This window comes from Scyliorhinus canicula, chromosome 12 (genome assembly GCF_902713615.1).
Source record: "Scyliorhinus canicula chromosome 12, sScyCan1.1, whole genome shotgun sequence".
Classification (NCBI taxonomy): domain Eukaryota; kingdom Metazoa; phylum Chordata; class Chondrichthyes; order Carcharhiniformes; family Scyliorhinidae; genus Scyliorhinus; species Scyliorhinus canicula.
In genome coordinates this window covers 31,386,863-31,408,846 of record NC_052157.1, presented here as the reverse complement: position 1 = coordinate 31,408,846, position 21,984 = coordinate 31,386,863, and the positions used below count along the sequence as shown (strand labels likewise).

General features: G+C 40.2%; 1 protein-coding gene across 3 annotated transcripts in view; it reads right to left on the bottom strand.

Moving 5' to 3' along the window:
- LOC119974954 (protogenin-like) overlaps window positions 1-21,984 on the bottom strand; it is a 150,258-nt gene that overhangs the window by 37,474 nt on the left and 90,800 nt on the right. For all 3 annotated transcript variants that reach the window (XM_038814337.1, XM_038814338.1, XM_038814339.1), the window contains exon 11: window positions 21,321-21,509. In XM_038814337.1, the coding sequence (XP_038670265.1) occupies window positions 21,321-21,509 (189 nt within the window). The remainder of the gene's footprint in view (window positions 1-21,320; window positions 21,510-21,984) is intronic.

Here is a 21,984-nt window from a genome sequence, read left to right as displayed (position 1 = left end):
TTAGTGAGGGCTTTATCTGTTTTCTCCAGCAACCAAAGGGATGGAAAGTATGGAACCAAACCATTAACTTAGAAGGTGTAATAACTGAAGGGGAAATAGAGAACAAAAATACGAGAACATCATCACCTTGTCTGCTCAAACACAGTCGTCTGAAATATATGAGTTTCAATGCCAGAAGTATAAGGCAGGTAAGGCAGATGAGGTTAGGACCCTGATTAGTACTTGGAACTATGATGTTGTGGATATCACAGAAACGTGGTTAAAGGGCAGGATTGACAGCTGAAACATTGGAGGATATAGATGCTTCAGGAGAGATAGAGGGGGGTGCAAAAGGGATGGGGGAGTAGCATTACTGGTTAAGGAAAATATTATAGCTGTACTGCAGGAGGACACCTTGGAAGGCTCATACAATGAGACAACCTGGGTAGAACTCAGGAACAGGAAGGGGGCAATCACAATGTTCGGGGTGTATTACAGGCACCCCCCAACTTCCAGCAAGGGATAGAGGAGCAGATAGGAAGAGAGATTTTGCATAGGTGCAAAAGTAACAGGGTTGTTGTGGTAGGGGATTTTAGCTTCCCCAAAATTGACTGGAACTCACTTAGTGCTGGGGGCTTGGATGGGGGAAGAGTTTGTAAGGTGTATCCAGGAAGGCTTCTTGACGCATTATGTAGATAGTCCAACTAGGGAAGGGGCAGTACTGGAACCTGGTATTGGGGAATGAGCCTGGACAATTGGTTGAGGTTTCAATAGGGGAACATTTTGGGAGTAGTGACCACAATTCCATAAGTTTCAGGGTACTTTTGGATAGAGATGAGGTTAAGGTGCTAAACTGGGGAAAGGAAAATTACGATATAATTAAATAGGAGTTGAAGAATTTGGTTTGGGTGCAGTTGTTGGCGGGTCAATCAACATCAGACATGTGGGTGTCTTTCAAACGCCAGTTGATTAGGATTCAGGAAAGTCATGTTCCTGAGAGAACAAAGGATAAATATGGGAAGGTTAGGGAGCCTTGGATAATGAGAGATAATGAACCTCATCAAAAAGAAAAAGGAGGCTTTTGTACGGACCAGAAGAGAGGGGGGACAGTTGAAGCTCTTGAGGAGTAAAAAGAAAGTAGGAATGCAATTAAGCGGGAAATTAGGAGGGCTAGGAGGGGTCATTAAAAATCCTTGGCAAGTAGGATTAAGGTGAATCCCAAAGCTTTTTATTCATATGTGAAAAGCAAGAGGGTGGCCAGGGAAAGGATTGGACCACTTGATGACAGTGGGGGGAATCTGTGTTGAGCCAGAGGAAATGGGTGAGGTACTAAATAAGTACTTTGCATCAGTGTTCACCAAAGAAAAGGTCTTTGCGGAAGATGATTCTTGGGTAGGGTGTGTCGATAGTCTGGGTCATGTTGATATCAAAGGGGTGGTATTAGGTGTTTTAAAAGACATTAAAAGGTAGATAAGTTTTCTGGGCCTGATGGGCTTTACTCCAGAATACAGAGGGAGGCAAGGGAGGAAATTGCTGGGGCCTTGACTGACATTTTTGTATCTTCATTGGCTATAGGTGAGGTCCCAGAGGACTGGAGTATAGCTAATGTGCTAACGCTGTTTAAGAAAGGTAGCAGGGATAATCCAGGAAACTATAGGCCGGTGAGCCTCACATTGGTAGTAGGTAAATTATTGGAAAGAATTCACAGGGACAGGATTTATACCCATTTGGAAACAAATGGACTCATTAGCACAAGACAGCATGGTTTTGTGAAGGGGAGGTTGTGCCTCACTAACTTGATCAGGTTTTTTTGAGGAGGTGACAAAGATGATTGAAGACGGATTTTGAAGGTGGATGTTGTTTACATGGACTTCAGTAGAGCCTTTGACAAGGTGCCACATCGCAGACTGGTAAAAATGATGAAGTCACATGGGATCAGAGGTGAGGTGGTAAGATCGAAACAAAACTGGTACAGTCACAGAAGGCAGAGGGTAGCAGTAGGAGTGTGTTTTTCTGAATGGAAGTTTGTGACTAGTGGTGTTCCACAGGGATCAGTGGTGGGGCCTCTTGTTTGTAGTATACATAAACTATTTGGAGGAAAATGTAAGTGGTCTGATTAGTACGTTTGCAGATGACACCAAGGTTGGTGGAGTGGCAGATAATGTTGAGGATTGTCAGAGGATACAGCAGGACATAGATAGGTTGGAGACTTGGGCAGAGAAATGGCAAATGGAGTTTAATCCGGCCAAATGCAAGGTAATGCATTTTGGTAGGTCTATCATAGAGGGGAAATACAGTAAATGGCAAACTCTTAGGAATATAGAAAGTCAGAGATCTGGGCATTCAGGTCCACAGATCTTTGAAAGTGGCAACACAAGTGGACAAGGCAGTCAAGAAAGCATATGGAATAATTTCCTTCATTGACGGGGCACCGAGTATATAAAAACTGGCAAGTCATGCTACAGTTGTATAGAACCTTGGTAAGGCCACACTTGGAATATTGCGCACAATTCTGGTCGCCACACTACCAGAAGGATGTGGAGGCTTTGGATAGGGTGCAGAGGAGGTTTACCAGGAAATTGCCTGGTCTGGAGGATGCTAGCTATGCAGAGAGGCTGAATAGACTCGGTCTGTTTTCATTAGAACAATGGAGGTTGATAGGCCTGATAGAGGTCTACATTATGAGAGGCATGGATAGAGTGGCTGGGCAGGCACTCTTTCCTAGGGTAGAGGGGTCAGTCCCTCGGGGGCATAAGTTTATGGTCCATGGGACAACGTTCAGAGATGTGCAAGGCAGGTTTCTCTCTCCCCCCTCCCCCAAGAGGGTGGTGAGCGCCTGGAATGAGCTGCCAGCGGTGGTTGTGGAAGCAGATACATTAACTGCATTTAAAAGGCATCTCGAGCAATAAATGGACAGGATGGGTGTAGAGGGATATGGCACCAGGATGTTCTGAAGGTTTTGGCCAAGTGTGGTATCATGACCGGTACAGGCTTGGAGAGACTGTTCCTGTGTTGGTATTGTTCTTTGTTCATTATGTTGTCCATATTTTCTGAGACATGTGGAGGCACACTTGCCAATCAGTGTTTAGAAATGGCTTTGCAGGCAATGGGATTCAGGGAGAGTTATTGATGGAGGACCTGTTCTCCAGTCTCATTTGATTGCTTTATATTTTCCAAACTGAAGACGCAATGTATTTTAAAAATCTATTTGTGAATTTTGAATAATTGGTCATTCCACACTGTTCAGTTTATAGGTTTCTAAATGAAGAGGGTGTGAACATTTCAGAGCTTCATACCTGCTCATCGACGTTACTCAAATCCCTCAATTGTGTAGAACTCATGTAACCTGGAAATTACAGCTGCATTTAAAAAAAACACCATCTCATAACATTCTTCTACTGTATAAACACAAGTGTATAGAATTTGCACAGGTCACGAGGATGAAAGATTACCCTTTGAAGACTGTGGCATTGTGGAAATGCTGTTGGTCTGTGGCTCCAACACTTCCCCATCTTGACAGCTCTTGAGCAGATTACAGCTGAGGGCCCTTTTCTGTCTTTTTAATATGATGGAAAGGAAACGATGTGGGAGAACCTATCACCAAATAATCTTGTCATAATTCTCTCTGGCATATCCTATTAAATTGGCTGTTTGAATCATAGGGTTAGAAAAGGTAAACTACATATATAAAAGCACCGAAGACATTCATTCAATTGGCCCAGAAAGACAATTTCAAACCCCCAATTAGAGTAAGTCTGCGTTACTGCAAGGTAATGGTCAATTTAATTTTGCACCCAAGAATGAGAATTTAGGAAGGATCGGTGAGATAAAAGGAAAAACAATGACCAGCGCTTCCAAACTCCCCTGTACGAGTTAATTGCTTCCGAAAGTTCAATTAAAAAATATATGTTGGAATTGTCAATAGGAAATTTTATGTCAACATTTTCCTCAGAAGCTTTTTGAACTTAGGGCAAGAGGTCTCAACAAGCATGTGTAAGATTTCTATAGCAAGCACTAATAATTACAGAATGTGAAGCCTTCAAACAAGGAATTTCATATCTCACCACTAAAAATAAACAAAGTCATTCCAAAAACTTATGTCCGAATTCATACCACAGTCCAAAGAATGCACGTCTAATGATCCAGGGTCAATGCGAGGATGGGAATTGCAATTGAGGAAAATGCCCTTTGGAATTCTGGAAACGTGTAGGGCTGAATGCTGACTCAACTTAAATGGACCACTGAATCTGAAAAGCTGAACTTAATTTTGCCATCTGCACCACATTCCCTGTTGTTACATATGGGGATTTACACCCCTTAAAATTAGAAAAGAAAAACCCTTAAGTTTCTTTTATGTCCTCGGAAGAATCCAAAGCACTTCATAAGATACTTTTGGAGTGTAGTCATGAGTGTTATGGAGACAAAAGCAACAGCCAGTTTGTGAACAGCAAGATCCCACAAACAACATTTAATGGCTAATTTACAAACCAAAAATGCTCAAGTACTCAGCAGGTCAGACAGGATATCAGGAGAACGATATGCTTTTTGAATAGTGCCATCGAATTTTTTTTTTTTTACAAACATTCACCGGTGCAGGGAGATGGGCCTTTGTTTAACATCACCCTAAAAGAAAGCTACATATAAACAATTTTCACTGTAATTACACCCTCCTGCTATCTGACTGGTAGCAGTCTCATAACTTAGCTTTGCATCTTCCAGTTGTTTCCAAAAAAACCACTGTGCTCCAAGTGATTTTCTGACCATTGCAGCCGCTTCACAAACGTAACCCTCACTATCACCTGGCAGCAATGTGGACTCTTGCAGAGAAAGTATGAACCAACGTTTTTCAGGTCTATGCAAGATGATGTCACTTTGACAATGGGGTATGTGGATAATTCAGAATGTCCATTTTTATTAAAGGGGGGCAGTACGGTGGCGCAGTGGTTAGCACTGCTTCCTCGGGCACTGAGGATCTGGGTTCGATTCCGGCCCTGGGTCACCATCCGTCTGGAATTTGCACATTCTCTCCGTGTCTGCATGGGTTTCACCCCCACAATCCAAAGATGTGTAGGGCAGGTGAATTGGCCATGCTAAATTGCCTCTTAATTTGAAAAAAAAAATTGGGTACTCAAATTTATTTTAAAAAATAAGGGTAGAAGACGGAGAAGTCATTGGTTAAATTTTGAGGTCAATGTTGAGATTTGTAGACAATCAACACAATTGCATAAATATCCTTCCTTCAGAGGAGGATGCTATTTCAATATTGGGGTACAAGGATGGGAAAATGTCTCGCTCTCCCCTTGGTGCACAAAACCTAGAAAATACATGGCAAAGTTAGGTTTTACTTGCAGAAAGTAAATGCTTCTCAAATGATACATGCTTCAATTTTGGACAGAGTTAGCAGCATTGGTCAGCTTCAATGTCAATTGGACAAAATTAGGTTCCATGGGGGCGAAGCCCATTTGCATGGAGCTGCTTCACAAGACACGTGTTAATTTCCTGGAGTCTGGCTGCCTGCACTGCCATCTTCATTGATATCATTGAGGAACACTGTGGGGGCCACCCAGATAGTGGCCCTTCTGGCCCACAGTGCTGCTTAGAGTCATAAAGTTTTACAGCACAAAATGCGGCCCTTTGGCCCATCGAGTCAGTGCCAGCCATCAAACACCTATCTAATCTAATCTAATTCCATTTTCCAGCACTTGGTCCGTAGCTTGCTCAAATTTCTTCCCCATGAGTTTAATAAACCTACTCACTGAGGGGAGGCAATGGTGTAGTCATAATGTCATTGGACCCGTAATCCAGAGGCCCTAGGGGCATGGGTTCAAATCCCACCTCAGCAGTTGGTGGAATTTAAATTCAATTAATAAAATCTGGAATTGAAAACTTGTCTTGGGAATACCAACAATAAAGCGGTCATCGATTGTTGCAAAAACACATCTGGTTTAAGAGAAGGAAATCTGCCATCATTACCTGATCTGGTCTTCACATGACTCCAGATCCAGTCCATTGCAGCTGACTCTGAACTGTCCTCTGAAATGGCCTAGCAAGACACTCATGTAAAGGGAAATCAGGAACAGGCAACTTGCCAGCAATGTCCACATCCCATGAAGGAATTTTTAAAAAAATCATGCAATTCTTACAATATTTTACATGCAGATTATTTGAAAATTTTTGATTTTTTCAAACAAATTAATTAACTTTTTAAGGAAATACACCTTTGACTCAGTTACACTCTAAAGGACCTCGTACATTTGCGGACTTCTCATTCTTCCAAGAATAATCGATGGAGGCACACATCGTGCCTTACAACTTGGTTAAGTGAGGAGAAATTATTTAGTTCATGCTGCACATTTAGACGAGTTCCTTTTTTTTGTAAGTGTTGAAAACAATAAAAAAAAATTTTTTTTAGAGTACCTAATTCTTTTTCTTCTCCCAATTAAGGGACAATTTAGCGTGGCCAATGCACTTACCCTGCACATCTTTGGGCTGCGAGGGCGAGACCCACAGAGATATGGGGAGAATGTGCAAACTCCACACAGACAGTGAGCCGGGGCCGGGATCGAACCCGGGTCCTTGGCACCGTGAGGAAGCAGTGCTAGCCACTGCGCCACCCTACAAATCCTTTTTTAAAAAGTTGCTCACAAACTTTTAAAAACAGTTCAGTGCAATTTTCTTGTGATATGAAGTTTATGAGAGGTTCTACCCGACATAGCTTTCCATTTTTGAATAGAAAATCAACAGATTCCAGAAATAGATGGACAATAAAACATGTCTAATAAAACAAAAGATGCACAATGCAGAAATCCTTTGTTCTTAGAATGTGTTGTTCATGCAAGAGCAGTATGGATGAAGATAGAAGCCTTCATTACAGATACTTACTTCATTGCCTTGGCAGTAAACATTTTTCCTTCCGATTATCCAGCCTGACTATGGTTTAAACCGTGCTCATCTAGAAACAAGTGCTTTGCATGGATGTGCTTTATAGCTGATAAGAGGATAGGTTTCTTATGCTTATCTATTTCTGCAGCTTTCTGGTTATGCATTCATCTATTCACTGTATAGATTTGCATTAGTTTTTTTTTTTTAAATTTAGAGTACCCAATTCATTTTTTCCAAATTAAGGGGCAATTTAATGTGGCCAATCCACCTAACCTGCACATCTTTGGGTTGTGGGGGTGAAACCCACGCAGACACGGGGAGAATGTGCAAACTCCTCACAGACAGTGACCCAGGGCCGGGATTCGAACCCGGGTCCTCAGCGCCGTAGGCAGCAATGCTAACCACTGCGCCACCGTGCCGCCCTAGATTTGCATTAGTAACGTGACATGTAAAATTAATATGGCAGCAGGCCATTACTAAAAGTTTAACCAGAGCTAGAGTACTTACTGATGGGCATTACCATACATTAGACATTTGGGTCACTCCAAAGAAAAGTGTATGACGTTAATGATTCACAAAGATAAATACAGCAAGCTATTAACAGTGTTTACAAGTCATTCTAATATTTACTTATATCATTACTTGCTCATCCATGGGTCTTATCTTTTATTTATTCAAACAGGATCTTACAGTCTTGCTGATAATTAATCAGATAAAATTAGGCCTTTTTTGATCTCGCTGTGCTGTGAAAGCCTAATGCCATAAATTAAGTGTAATGTTTTGAAGATGTTCCTTCATCAACTAATTGTGACCTTTGGATTTCTGACAAACATATGGCCTTGTTTCTGAACAGGGAACAGCAGCTGCTTTGATGCTGCACTCATTTTCTGCAACAAAGTTAAGTACCCAACGGTCTACGATGATAACAGATTTTGCAAAACCTGTACAGAGATGCTTTGCTACAATTTGGCCACATCTCTTCTTGGAGGAGCTACTGCAGTTTGTACCTACAGCTACCCTTCTAACCACAGTTGACTTGCAACAGAGCGAGGCCAGCAGCGTGGGTTCAATTCCCCCGCACCGGCTGAGGTTATTCATGAAGGTCCCACCTTCTCAACTTTGTCCCTCGCCTGAGGTGTGGTGATCCTCAAAGGGGAAAAGCAGTCTATGGTCATCTGGGACTTGACTTTTACTAGATGAAAGAATATAGAAGTTTAGATTTGCACAGCACCTCAGTATATCCCAAAGCATTTGCAGCCAATGTAGTATAGTTCTTTTGAAGTGCATTCCACTGTTGTAATTTGGAAATGCGGTAGCCAATTTGGACATAGCAAGGTCCCATAAACAGTAATGAGATAATGACCAAATATTCAGACTATTAAAAAGTAATGTTGGTTGTGGGATAAAATTTGGCTAAGGCACCAAGGAGAATTACCCTGCTCATTTTTAAAATAGCGTCTTGGAATATTTTACACCCACCCGAAGGCAGAAGATCTGTTCAACGATCTTCTAAAAGATGACACCTCCAACAGTGCAGTACTCCCTCAGCATTGCACTGAGATGGCAACCGAGATTAAGGCGGAAGTCTCTCAGGAAGAGAATGGCCACTGAACCAAGGCTGATACTTTGGCCATGCTGGATCTTTCAAAACATAGTTCCAGTATTTTACAAGATAAAACCAACAGAATAATCTGTCAGCAATAATTTATAGGCCCAATAATTAAAAATAAAACCTATTTAGGTTATTGAACAAGAATGGTATTTTTATATAAATTGTTAAATCAGCACGAACTCCCTCAATTTTGTTCAACTGTTTAGAGATTTCAAACATGTGCTGATAAGCAAGTAAAAATGATTTGAATAGTATATCACAATTCAGTAACTAAAATAATTGATCGTTTTCATTCTTTAGAGACAGGGGACAGTCAGATAATCAGAATTAAATTTCAATGCTCAAATCAAAAGCTACCTTACATTTTATTTGGCAGCCCTTACAATTATATGGGATTCTGGGTATTAAAGTTCAAATTCAATTAATTAATAAAAAACAATGCAATTAAAACAAAGGGAATAAAGCTACAATTAAATTACTTTATTGATTTTAAACACGATTAATAAAGCACAGGATGAATAACGTCAAACTGGCATAATAAAGCAAGTTAATTAGCTATAATGTCCTCTCATTCAATTATCATATTTATGGAATGGCTATAGAATTAATGCTGACCATTCGGCTCACCATGTCTGTGCCAGCTCTCCAAAGATAACTTAGCTAGTCCCAATCGCTCATCTTTTCACAATAGCCCTGCAAACCTTTTGTCTTCAGATAATGATCCAAATCCCTTTAAAATGCTTAGATATAGATTGGGCAAATTAGCAATAATACAGTGGCAGATTCCTGGAGAGCACACAAGATTTTTTTTTTAGACCAGTATGTTGAGGAACCAACGAGGGAACATGCGATCTTAGATTTGGTATTATGCAGTGAGGTGGTGTTAATTAATAATAGTGTTGCGCGGGATCCTTTAGGGAACAGTGACCATAACATGATTACATTTTTCATTAGGATGAAAAGTGAAGAAGTTTGGTCTGAAATGAGGGTTCTAAATCTAAACAAGGGAAACTATAAAGTATGAGTTGTGGGTTGGTTTAGATAGATTGGGGAACTTCATTAAAAGTCATGATGGTAGATAGGCAATGGCAAATATTTAGGGAACAAATGTTTACACTACAACATTCCTTAAGAAAAGTGGCCCAACCATGACTTACAAAAGAAATGAAGGACAATATTAGTTCCAAAGAGTAATCGTATAAAGTTGCTGGAAAAGGTAGAAAGCCTGAGGATTGGGAACAGTTTAGAATTCAGCAAAGGAAGATTAAGTAGGGAAAAATAGAGCATGAGAGTAAACTTGCAAATAACATAAAAGGGGACTGTAAAACTTCTTTAAGTACATAGAAAAAGATTAGTGAAGACAATAGGTCTTTTGCAGCTCTAAACAGAAGAATTTATAATAGAGAACAAGGAATTAAACAACTACTTTTGTCCCGTCTTCACAGAGGAAAATACAAGTAACTTCCCAGAAATGCTATAGGACCAAGGGTCTAGTGAGGAGGAATTGAAGGAAACTAAAAAAAATAGTGCTGGAGTAATTAATGGGACTGAAAGCCAATAAATCCCAGGGTCTGATAATCTACATCCCAGGGTATTAAAGAAGGTGGCTATTGAAATAGTGGATCTGTTAGTTGTCACCTTCCAAAATTCTGTACATTTTGAACAGTCCCGGCATATTGTCGGTTGGAAAATGTAACCCTGGTATTTAAAAAAGGGAGGCAGGAAGGAGATAGGAATTACAGACTGGTTAGCCCATCAGTAGAATGGAAAATGCTAGTCTATTATAAAGGATGCGATAACAGGACACTTAGAAAATATTGGATTACATAAAGAAAAAATTTATGAAAGGAAAATAATGTTTGTCAAACCAACTGCAATTTTTTTGCGGGTGTGACGAGAAGAACAGATAAGGGTGAGCCAGTGGATGTAGCATATTTGGTCCCACATAAGAGGTTCGTGTGCAAAATGCAAGTGCATGGGATTGGAGGTAAAATATTGGCATGGATTGAGAACTGGATAGCACACAGGAAACAGAGTAGGAATAAATGGGTATTTTTCAAAGTGGCAGGCAGTAATTAATGGGGTCCCACAGAGATCAGTGTTTGGATCCCAGCTATTCACAATATATATCAATGATTTGGATGAGGGAACCAAAAGTAATATTTTCAAGTTTGCTGATGACACAAAACCTGTGGGAATGAGAGTAGTGTGAAGAGGCTTCAAGGTGATTTAGACAAGATGAGTTAGTGGTAAGATGCAGTATAATATGGATAAATATGAAGTTATCCTCTTTGGGTGGAAAAACAGAATGGCAGAGTATTATTTAAATGGTGATAAATTGTGAAATATTGATGTACAAAGGGACTTGGGTGTCCTAGTATTGCTGTAAGCAAGCATGCAGGTACAGCAAACAGTTAGGAAGACAATGGTATGTTGGCCTTCGTTGCAAGAGGACTCGAGTACAAGAGCAAGAATGTCTTATTGTTCAGGGCCTTGGTGAGACCACACCAAGACGTGTGTGCAGTTCTGGTCTCCTTAGCGAAGAAAGGATATACCTCCCATAGAAGGAGTGCAGCTAAATTCACCAGACTAGATTCCTGGGATGGGAGGATTTGCCTATGAGGAGAGATTGGGTCGACTGGGCTTGTATCCACTGGAATAGTAAGAGTGGGGATCTAATTGAAACATATCGAATTCTGCCATGCCTGGACAGATGGTTTGCAGGGATATTGTTTCCCTGGTTCAGGAGTTTAGAACAAAGGGTCCCACTCTCAGGATACAGGGTAGACCATTTAGGACCGAGATGAGTAGAAATTTCTTCACTCAGAGGGTGGTGAACCTGTGGAATTCTCTACCACAGAAGGCTATGGAGGTCAAGCACTGAATATATTTAAGGAGGAAATAGATACAAATTTCTCGACATTAGAGATGTCAAGGGGTATAGGCAGATTGCAGGAGTGTGGTGATGAGATAAGAGGATCAATCATGGTCTTATTGAATGGCGGAGCAGGATCAAAGTGTCAAATGGCCTACTCCTGCTCCTATTTTTTATGTTTCTAACCACTTACTGCATAAGAAGTGTTTCCTCATGTTGCCTTCATAGGCTCTTTTAGCATTCACTTTAAAATCACTGTCTTCTTGGTTCTCTGCCAATGGGAACAATTTTTCTCTATCCACTCTGAACAGACCCCTCATGATGGTGAACACTATCAAATCTCAACTTTCTCTTCTCTAAAAAGAGAACACCAGTTTCTCCAATCTATCCACGTAGCCTCTCATCCCCGAACCGTATTTATAATTCTTTTCTACACCCCATCTAACCCTTTCCTAAAGTAGGGTGTCCAGAATTGGACACAAACGCCAGTGAAGTTTAAACCAATCTTTTATTAAACTTCATCATAACATCCTTGATTTTGTGCCTCTGCCTCTATTTATCAAGAACCTGTATGCCTTATTAACTGCTTTCTTACCCTGTCCTGCCACTTCCAGTCTACTCATTCCTCCAGCTATGTTCTCTTGAAGACTATCGCGGCGGCATGGCAGCACAATAGTTAGCACTGTTGCTTCACAGCGTTAGGGACCCGGGTTTGATTCCCTTGGGTCGCTGTCTGTGCGGAGTCTGCACGTTCTCCCTGTGTCTGCATGGGTTACCTCCAGGTGCTACGGTTTCCTCCCACAGGTTCCGAAAGATTTGCTAAGTTAGGTGAATTGACCATTTTGAATTCTCCCTCAGTGTGCCCGAACAGGTGTCGGAGTGTGGCGACTCGGGGATTTTCATAGTAACTTCATTGCAGTGTTAATGTAAGCCCGCTTGTGACACTAATAAAGATTATTATTCTCACAGGCACAATACTTTGAAGTTTTATGTCATCTGCAAGCCTTGCACACCCAAGTCTATGTCATTAATATAGAAGAAAAGCAATGGTCCTAGTATCGACTCCTGCAGAACCAGATTCATTGTATAACATAGAACATAGAACAGTACAGCACAGAACAGGCCCTTCGGCCCTCAATGTTGTGCCGAGCCATGATCACCCTACTCAAACCCACGTATCCACCCTATACCCGTAACCCAACAACCCCCCCCTTAACCTTACTTTTTTATTAGGACACTACGGGCAATTTAGCATGGCCAATCCACCTAACCCGCACATCTTTGGACTGTGGGAGGAAACCGGAGCACCCGGAGGAAACCCACGCACACAGGGGGAGGACGTGCAGACTCCACACAGACAGTGACCCAGCCGGGAATCGAACCTGGGACCCTGGAGCTGTGAAGCATTTATGCTAACCACCATGCTACCCTGCTGCCCCTTCCTTTAATATATAGCTTCCTTTAATCCAACAAATATCCATTCGTCACTACACACGGTTTCCCGTCATTCAGCCAGCTTCGTATTCATGATGTCACTGTCCCTTTTCTTGCATTGGCTTCAACTTTGCTGACAAGCCCGTTAGTGGCACTTTATTAAATGGAAATCCATGGCCACCATATCAACATTATCTTCATCGGCCTTCTGTTATCTCACCAAAAAACTCAAATCAAGTTAAATAAAATTTGCCTATAACAAAATCAGTGCTGCTTTTCCTTAATTAACCTACATTTAGCTGAGTCACTGTTAATTTTGTCCTGGACTATCATTTTTTAACGTATTCCCACCAAAACTGACTAGCTGTCGCTGCTGGGTTTATGCATATCGCTTTTTATTTAAAACCTTCCAAACCGTTGCCTGGTTTTCAGTGGACCATTCCCTACTTTTAATGCTCAAGCTGAAAAATCATTAGTAGCTGAACCTAGAACAAATTAAACAGCGTCAGCAACTTTACAGGCAGTGCCAACTCTATTGAAGGTAAGTACATAAGGCAAATCTCACAGCACAATGGCTTCAGTGATCAAGTTATTTCATTCATACTTGACCTTCGTAACCAATTGCTTAGTCAAATTAACTGGACGGACATCTCGTGTAAGGTTAAACTGTAATAAATCATTTAGAGAGTGATCAGTGATAGGTAAAATGACAGGAGAATTATATCCAAATTTAAAAAGGTACAAACATTCCAATCCTGATATCATTGAGCTCACAGCAGAGAATACATTATGTTTATCATTATCTGTTCCTCTTTAGTCTTAACCCTTCGAGCTCATAGTCCAATGATAACTCACTGCATTGGAGACTCGCCATTCCATGTTAAATGTGGTGCTCCCACGAGATAAGATTCCTCAATGGCTTTCTCTTCAGTTGTAACATAGCACTCTTTGTCTATAAACAGACTAGTACATGTCTATTCAGCAATTATGTAAAAGAAAAACTCTTCACTTGGTCAACAAGATTATTAGCATTTTGCAGGCACATACCAGAACAATCCCATCTCTTTCCAAGTCAGATTTTTTTTTAAATCACTTGATAATTAACTTTCCCTGCGCATTGGTATTGTCACATAAAAAAGCATGAACATATGCACCATCCATCTCTTTGCAACCTTCTGCTCTTTCAGATTTTTCATGTCCTTCAGTTAGAAGCAGAGTAGGCATTTGGGCCCACCAGTGTCAATCTGTGGTCAGCACATTTTCTTCTCACATCAAGAGGAATGTTTCACTTGCATAAAATGATCTGGGGAAAGGGGGTGCCAGGAATCAATGGGCCCTTCATGCCTACATGGCTCGAAATCCAGTAATGTCTACTTAGTTACCAATAGAGTTCAGAGACTTTTTTGTGTAGCTGAATTTGTTCAAAAGTGGCTCTTTTTTATGTGTTAATATTTCTGGACTCCAACATGTCTTCTCTCAAGTCGTTTTCTCACCTTCAGGCAATGCGATTTTGATACTTTCTGGCATTGAAGCTTTATATTTGGCCAATTACCAGCCCCAAATGTGTTATTTTCTTAATCCATTGCAAAATACAATAGACAATCGTGTTCTTGGAAAGTTTCCAGAACTTGAACTGAGAAATGTACAGTGACTGTACAGCAGAAATGTCAAAAAGAGGGAAGGCAACAGGAAGCACAACAAATTGCTGGATCTTGTTACTACTGAATTCAAAATCTTATTTTAAGTAAAACACATGGAATTAATTACATGCTCAGAAATAGATAATCACAACTTCCTGTGCACTAACATTTAAATTATCGAACACTTTGAACTGCATTTAGGATTTCCCTCGAGTATTAATATACAATAAAGATATTTGCGCACACAAGTTCGCAGATGGGATACACAATAGTATTTATTAGTATCTTGCATTCTATTTAGGCAATGGAACAGTTCAGCTTCATAAAACCTGTAAATAAAAATGCAAGAAGCTGGTTCATTTGTCCAGTCATTTCCTTGGGATTACAAGACACGTTTCTATAAAAAGTATTGATCAGCAGCTACATTTAAAAATTATACAGTTTATGCTTGATTAAATCCTTATGTTGAAACGATTCAAAAATCTAATACACATTTTGAAGCTAAAGCACTCCTCAAAACAGAGCTACTTTTCAAATTGAGCTTTCAGGAGGTCACCATAAAGGGTTGTGTTTCATGATAAAACGGCACGCTTCCATACAGGTGTTCTTAACTTTATTACATTTTCACACCTTGTTAACTCACAGCAACTATTTAAACACAAACAGCTAGTAAAAGACTCCATTTCCTACCAATTTGCCTCCCCTTTTCATAGTACTTAGTCCAATTTGTGTTGTCTTTCAGGCCCACCCTAGCCTGTATAATTTTATTGCACCCTGGGAGACCATCATTAAAACAGGCCTCCAGTGCATAGGCTGAAATTACCAAAAGGACATAAGCTCCACCCCAGCATGTACCCAGCTACTGTTATCATATCCCACCGAAAACAAATCAAACACGAAAATATCACTCTGCGGCAACAGCCAAAACTGAGCCTAAATCCAGTGTCCTGTAATGAATAGCTAATTCCTGGAGTCTAGCACTCAAATACCATGTTATGCTTTTCTAAATATGTCTCCCTGTACCTTCCCCTCTCCTCCGGCATAGACAGCGATTCACACTGGGGTAGTTTCACAATTGCTGGGATCTCTCAGGTATTTATATCGATGTGACCATTTTTCAGGGATGAGTCTAGATACTGCACTCTGTTTTGTTATTCAACCATGGAGCATCAAATTATAACTCCATCCCAATTTCATCTGCTACCAACACATACATGTGCTTTCCAGCAGGGAGTTATTAGACAGCAATCAGGAGTGGCAATCCCGGGTGATTTCTTTCCTCCTCCTAATGTTGAGGCCCCATACCCATTGCCAGCACATATCCCTCAAAACTAAACAGTAGTCATTGAAAACCCAACTGGTATTACCCAAAGACCAGTGATCCACATAGCTCAGTACATTTGCACACTTAATCATTACGGTGCTTTACACTTCGTTAGTTTAAGACAGTGGCATTTAAAATGTTATCCAAAGGATGACATAGGATCCTCAAAAGTCTGGAAAACCAGTGCCTGAACCCCAGGTGCCTCAGTCCTGTTTATACCATATATTGTATTATTCAATGGTTTGGCCAGTGAGGATCATGGCTTGAAAATGTTAGTCTTTGCAATGCTACCGCAATGATAGATTAATGTCATATCAGAACATAAATATGCAAATTTTAAAAATTGGTTATCGCTGGTCTAAATGGCGGATATAAAGGAAGACAATAGAATTTTGCTGTATAAGCAGGTAGCAAGTTATGCACAAGATAACCTCAAGAACTGAATCAAAAGATCAGTGCCAACACAATGGGAACCTTTCTCTCATGATTGCACGTAGCATTTTTAACTATAGAGTGAAACACATTGAAATATAAAATGAACAGAACCCACAATGCTCAAACCCACTGAAAGAATCACGCTACAGATTTTTTTCCCTGTTGGAAATGCTAATTAGGTTTGAACACAATGTATTCACAGTCACAGAGCTCAATTCAAGTTTGCTGCTTTAGTTTCAGTGGGCGGGATTTTCCACACAACCCGGATCAATGCACCTCTTGCCACTGGGAAACCAGTGGTGGGGGTGCGCCGTTGGCAGGGCCAGAAGATCCCACTGTTGTGGATGGCAGGAAAAATCAGGCCACTGAGTTCATTAGCCAGATCACCAGTTTCCCCCTCCAAAATTACATATGTGTCTACTTCGAACTCACTACTCAACACCAAAACCTCAGGCCTCCACTTCTGGTTTGATCCAATCTTCTTCCAAGCTGTATCGTACAGAAACTTCCAACACATCCAGAACTCTAATGTCCAGTTGCTTACATCTCAATTGATGCAAGGTTTGTTTTTTGACAAACCTTCAGAGCTTGTGGGGGAGCCTAATTTCTTGTTTTTACATTGCACAGGCATGTCAATTTGGGACCAAAATTAATGGAACACAGTAAGAATTTTATCATGAATAAAAGCAATGGCCGAGATTTTCTGCCAATAACCCCGTGCAGGTATTCCGCCCGTCCCGCCAAAATCACTTCACAATAACTGAGCGTATTTTTAAAGCTTCTTAATGATTCGTATTGACCACAGCCTGTATTTAAGCATGTTTACAAACTGTAATACATCCTTTGAATTAGTTTATTTTCATAGAATCATAAAATTTATAGTGCAGGAGGCCATTTGGCCCATCGAGGCTGCACCGGCCCTTGGAAAGAGCATCTCACCTCAGCCCACATTCCATCCTAACCCCACCTAACCTATTGGACACCAAGGGGCAACTTAACATGATCAATCCACCTAACCTGCACATCTTTAGACTGTGGGAGGAAACCCGAGCACCCAGAGGAAACACAAGCAGACACAAGGGGAAAGCGCAAACTCCACACGGACAGTCACTCGAGGCCGGAATTGAACCTGGGTCCATGGAACTGAGGCAGCAGTGCTAACCTCTGTGCCGCGGAAATTAGTTTACCACCATGAAGCAATTTTACCAGCTTCAGACATGAGTATGCAAATTTATGCGTGTGCTTAAACAGTAGAGTTCAAAGAAGAGAACATTGCATAAATCAGTACTCATTGGTAGTTATCCGAGTGCTGAGTGGTGTAGGCGACCATGGCTTTCCAACCATTCCAATACTCATTACCGAGCTGAATTAATCCTCTCTAGTTCAGGGTGGGTAATTTAACAATCCACAAATTGAAGTGTCTAAACATCTGGGACTTCATGACAAAGTGTTCCACTTTCCAAGTGCAATGCAGTTAAAGGAATGTAATGAGGGAATTTATTTTTCACGTTGTACAGTTCAGTCTGTAGTACCATTCTTTGTCAGCAGGTGTTGCCATGGGAATTTTTTTCCAAACTATTTTGAATGTTTTTAAAACTCTAACGGTAATTCAAAAACTGCCAAAATATATATTTTTGCTTTTCTCTTCACAGCTATTTTCAGGTCTGATTCATGCATTAGCAGATTTTAAATAGTTCTACTTTTTTCCTGGGGTATGAATAAGAATCCAAGAACTTCATGCATACTGATTCAGTTGCGGTGAGCATCCTCTCGAGGTCTATAATATATTTGTGATTTGCTAGGCGAGCCTGCAATTAAACCCGCAAGTATAACATTCAATTTTCTTAGTATTGCATCAAGTCTTGGCTGATTAAACTTTATTTATAAAAGTGGGCCTGGGCTGCGAAAAGGTCACATTTATAAATCGTCACCGTCTGCCAGAGCAGAGACAGAACTTTATCTCTGTTCACGGAGAAGAGATAAAATCCTGGGGTCTTAGGAGGTCAAAAGGCAGTGACTGGGACAAGTGCCTTAAGCAAACCATTCCCATCTAGTCTCCAGTTGGAATTTCGTGACAAGGCCGAGGAAATAAACTGATTTGGTGCACAATAAACCGGTTAATATGCTGGAAACAGGGCCTTGTACTCAATAAAAACTCATAATTTATCCTCCGCAAGTCTAACACCTCAAATTAATTGGCTTTTGCAGAAATAAAATGCCAAAATAAAGATCAGAAACAACTTTTACTAAAGAAACAGCAGAAAAACAACATGTTTTCAAACTCCAGTGACTTGTGAAAAATTATATAACAAAGATGATCTTTCTGAGCAATAACTTTGTGAGATAGAGGGGTGTGGAGCATATGATAGATTTTAATACTTCGTTATTTGCTTTACAGCTCTGTCGAATTTTTAAAAAATGTTTTATTGTGACAGAAAACTTTACACAAATTATATATATTGTACTGCAGAAGTAGAGTTATTGCAATTAATAACTTAATTTTCCAAATATGATTTGCAAAACATGAGCAGAATGGCTGGCCCATCCGAACTGTGCCCCTTAATTTTCATTTTCTTTTAAGATTAGGCAACTTTTAATGTTAAGGTATAAAGGAATACTGTTTGAGCTTAGATATCTACCAGAAAGTGTTTTTCAATCCACATAATATAGAATCAGAAAAGCCTAACCTACCATAACTAAGGGAAGAATCGTGCCAACAAGACAGACGGAGGTTGTTCAAAATGAATGTCTCCACAAAGTTACATTTACTTTGGTCTGTAATGATTGATCTAATAGCCAAAGTAGCTACATCAGGAAGGATAAACAACATGCAAAACACTGGAATAGGAACAGAATCCAATCAATGATCAGGTTTTGTTCTACTCTCTTGGTTCATTGTCCTGGACAGTTTTTTGCCTGGTTAAATGGTCAGCTGCCAGCCACCTGCTATGGCTGAAATGGCCACAGATGGTCAGTTGTCCAGTTAGTAGTTAAGAATGTGCTGTTGTTCCCACATCACACGGGGATTGAGGCCCTTGACAGGGATCCGTGAATCTAAGCTCATCACCAAGCAACAGTCAAGGGCCACAGCCAAACAGTGACTGAGGTCAGAGCTAATAATTCTACAATGACTTACATTTATAGATTGTTCAAACCAAGAATTTCAAACGCAATAACATTCAGATAGTCATGTTCCTTTTCTTTGCTGAAGGATCACACTACTTAAGTCGTAAGAATAGCAGTTCCAATAATACACTAAAAATATTCAAAACTCTTACATTTGAAAGCACTGAAGAAAACAATAAAGTCTTTCTCAAGATTATAAATAGACAAAGATCTGAATTCAACACAATCTTAATTGTATACTAACATCCATTAGTATGTACACATTAAAGTAAATTGGAAGAGGGCCAGTGTTTACCTCCATCACATCAAGTCTAGAACTTCACAGTGGTCTGTGAAATATTTAACTGCATGTGCACAGAAACCAACTTGTACCATTACTCCAATTGGCTCTCCACAAGGCAACAGAAACCATAGTTCTGATTTAGCACAATTTGATAACAATGGTTACGTGGCACAAATTTCAGATCATTTCAGGTGGTCTAGGAGCAAAAATGCAGAACAACTGTGCTGAAGGATTGTGTTGACAGAAAAGGCTGTGTAAATAATTCACAATGCAAAAAAGCTCTCAGGAAGGGCTGATATGTAAATGATACTGCGTAATAGAAAAGCCCCCTTGTTAAAGTCACATTATTTTTGTAGAGCTAAATGTTTTTTTAAAAATTAAAATTATTTCTGCAGCAACCACTAACACAGATGTAATGGAGAATGAACAGGAAGGCAGATGTGGGGGCAGCACGGTGGCCAAGTGGTTAGCATAACCGCCTCACGGCGCTGAGGTCCCAGGTTCGATCCCGGCTCTGGGTCACTGTCCGTGTGGAGTTTGCACATTCTCCCCGTGTTTGCGTGGGTTTCGCCCCCACAACCCAAAAATGTGCAGAGTAGGTGGATTGGCCACGCTAAATTGCCCCTTAATTGGAAAAAATAATTGGGTAATCTAAATTTTAAAAAAAAAGGAAGGCAGATGTGTTGAACAGTGAGTGGTATTTGCAGATGAAGGGAGAACACTTTTGCAGTTTGTAAAGTGACAAGTTCTTGTCCCTGACAGAAGAACGAACAGATAATGTCCTGATTCAAATCATTCCACTTTCAATGGAGACAAGGGACAAAAGGAATTAAATATACTGTTCAAACTGATTAACAAATCCAATCACACTTATTCTGAAAAGCAGATACAGCATACTAAAGTTTGCACTTTTATTCATTACAATTATACAGTAGCCGCACTGTGAATAAACACTTTAAAGTATGTTTATGCTTTCATAAGACAGATGTGACTTGCATATTGAGTTTCAATTACTTAGAAAAGTAGAAAGAGTTGGCAATTCAGTGAAGATGTTTTTTTAAATTTCGGAATACAATTTTAAGTTTTCCATTTAGAGATACTGGACAGGTTTCCCCGAACAAAAATACATTGAGTTATTTTATTCTCAGACCCCGTGTCAAGCAACTTGTTTGTTGTTTTCTTAAAATAAATTTAGAGTATCCAATTATTTTTTCCAATTAAGGGGCATTTTAGCGTGGTCAATCAATCTACCCTGCACATCTTTTTGGGTTGTGGGGAGTGAGACCCACGCAGACACGGGGAGAATGAGAAAACTCCACACGGACAGTGACCCGGGGCCGGCATCGAACCCATACTTGTTTGTTGTTAATAAACTTTACTGTGGAGTTGATCCAGAGGGAAAATTAAATTGCACCCCTCCCCCCAACCGTGGGGATTTCCAGCACAACTGAAACACAGTAAATATACAATAAAGGAAAACGTTCGATTAACTGGGTAACGCAGTGTGTGGTGAAAAAAGATTGAAAAGCATAAAGCACAACCAGAGCAAATATTCCAAACAGTTCCAAACAGATTTGGTTATTGCTAAAATCCACATTTTCACCCAGCCAAAGACTTGAAAAAAAACTATGTCGGAAAAACCTAAAAGTGGGGAGTTAAAAGTAACAGCACTACCTTTGCAAGTAGAGACAACAAGTTAAAACTAAATGAAATATTTGGAAATCACATACCTAGTCCACTGATGGTGTAATGGGAATCCTGCATGCCGAGTCCAATTGGTCCAGTTTCCTGCTGACTTTCTTCCCGGTAAAACAGTCTATATCCCTGGATGTGCACACTATTCTCCTCTGCTTGTTTCCAGCTTACTGTAATCGTTGTGCAGTTCAATGGCTCCAATCGCAGCTCTGGGGCCAAGGGGACTATGGAAATAGGAGATGGAACGAAAACATTATTATTAACGTCCTTTCAAACATTCCTGTTCAAGCACAAGTTTCCTTGAACTGAATTAAGTTGATCAAATGTGATTCTTTGTTTTAAAATATAGATGAAGCAGTCAGTTTTTTCTGTAAAAGACTACATTCACAATGTAAACTTTGTATTTTAAAAAATGACTTATTTCACCCTTAAAAAGAGTATCATGGCATTTGTGTTTGTTCTCAGAACATTATGTGTGGATCTAAAAGTTATTGGTAATACCTCTATAGTGACTTATTTTGTCACTATAGAATGCTTTACTCCACTGGATGAACGAAAACCACATTTCACATGGTTCACAACTAAAGGGAAACCGGAAAACAAATTGCTGTCAAATTTAGAAGCACTTCCATTGCTCCTACTTCAGAAAATTGAAATTCAGCTGTGACTTAAATTGGGCCTTAGTATCTCAGTCAATAA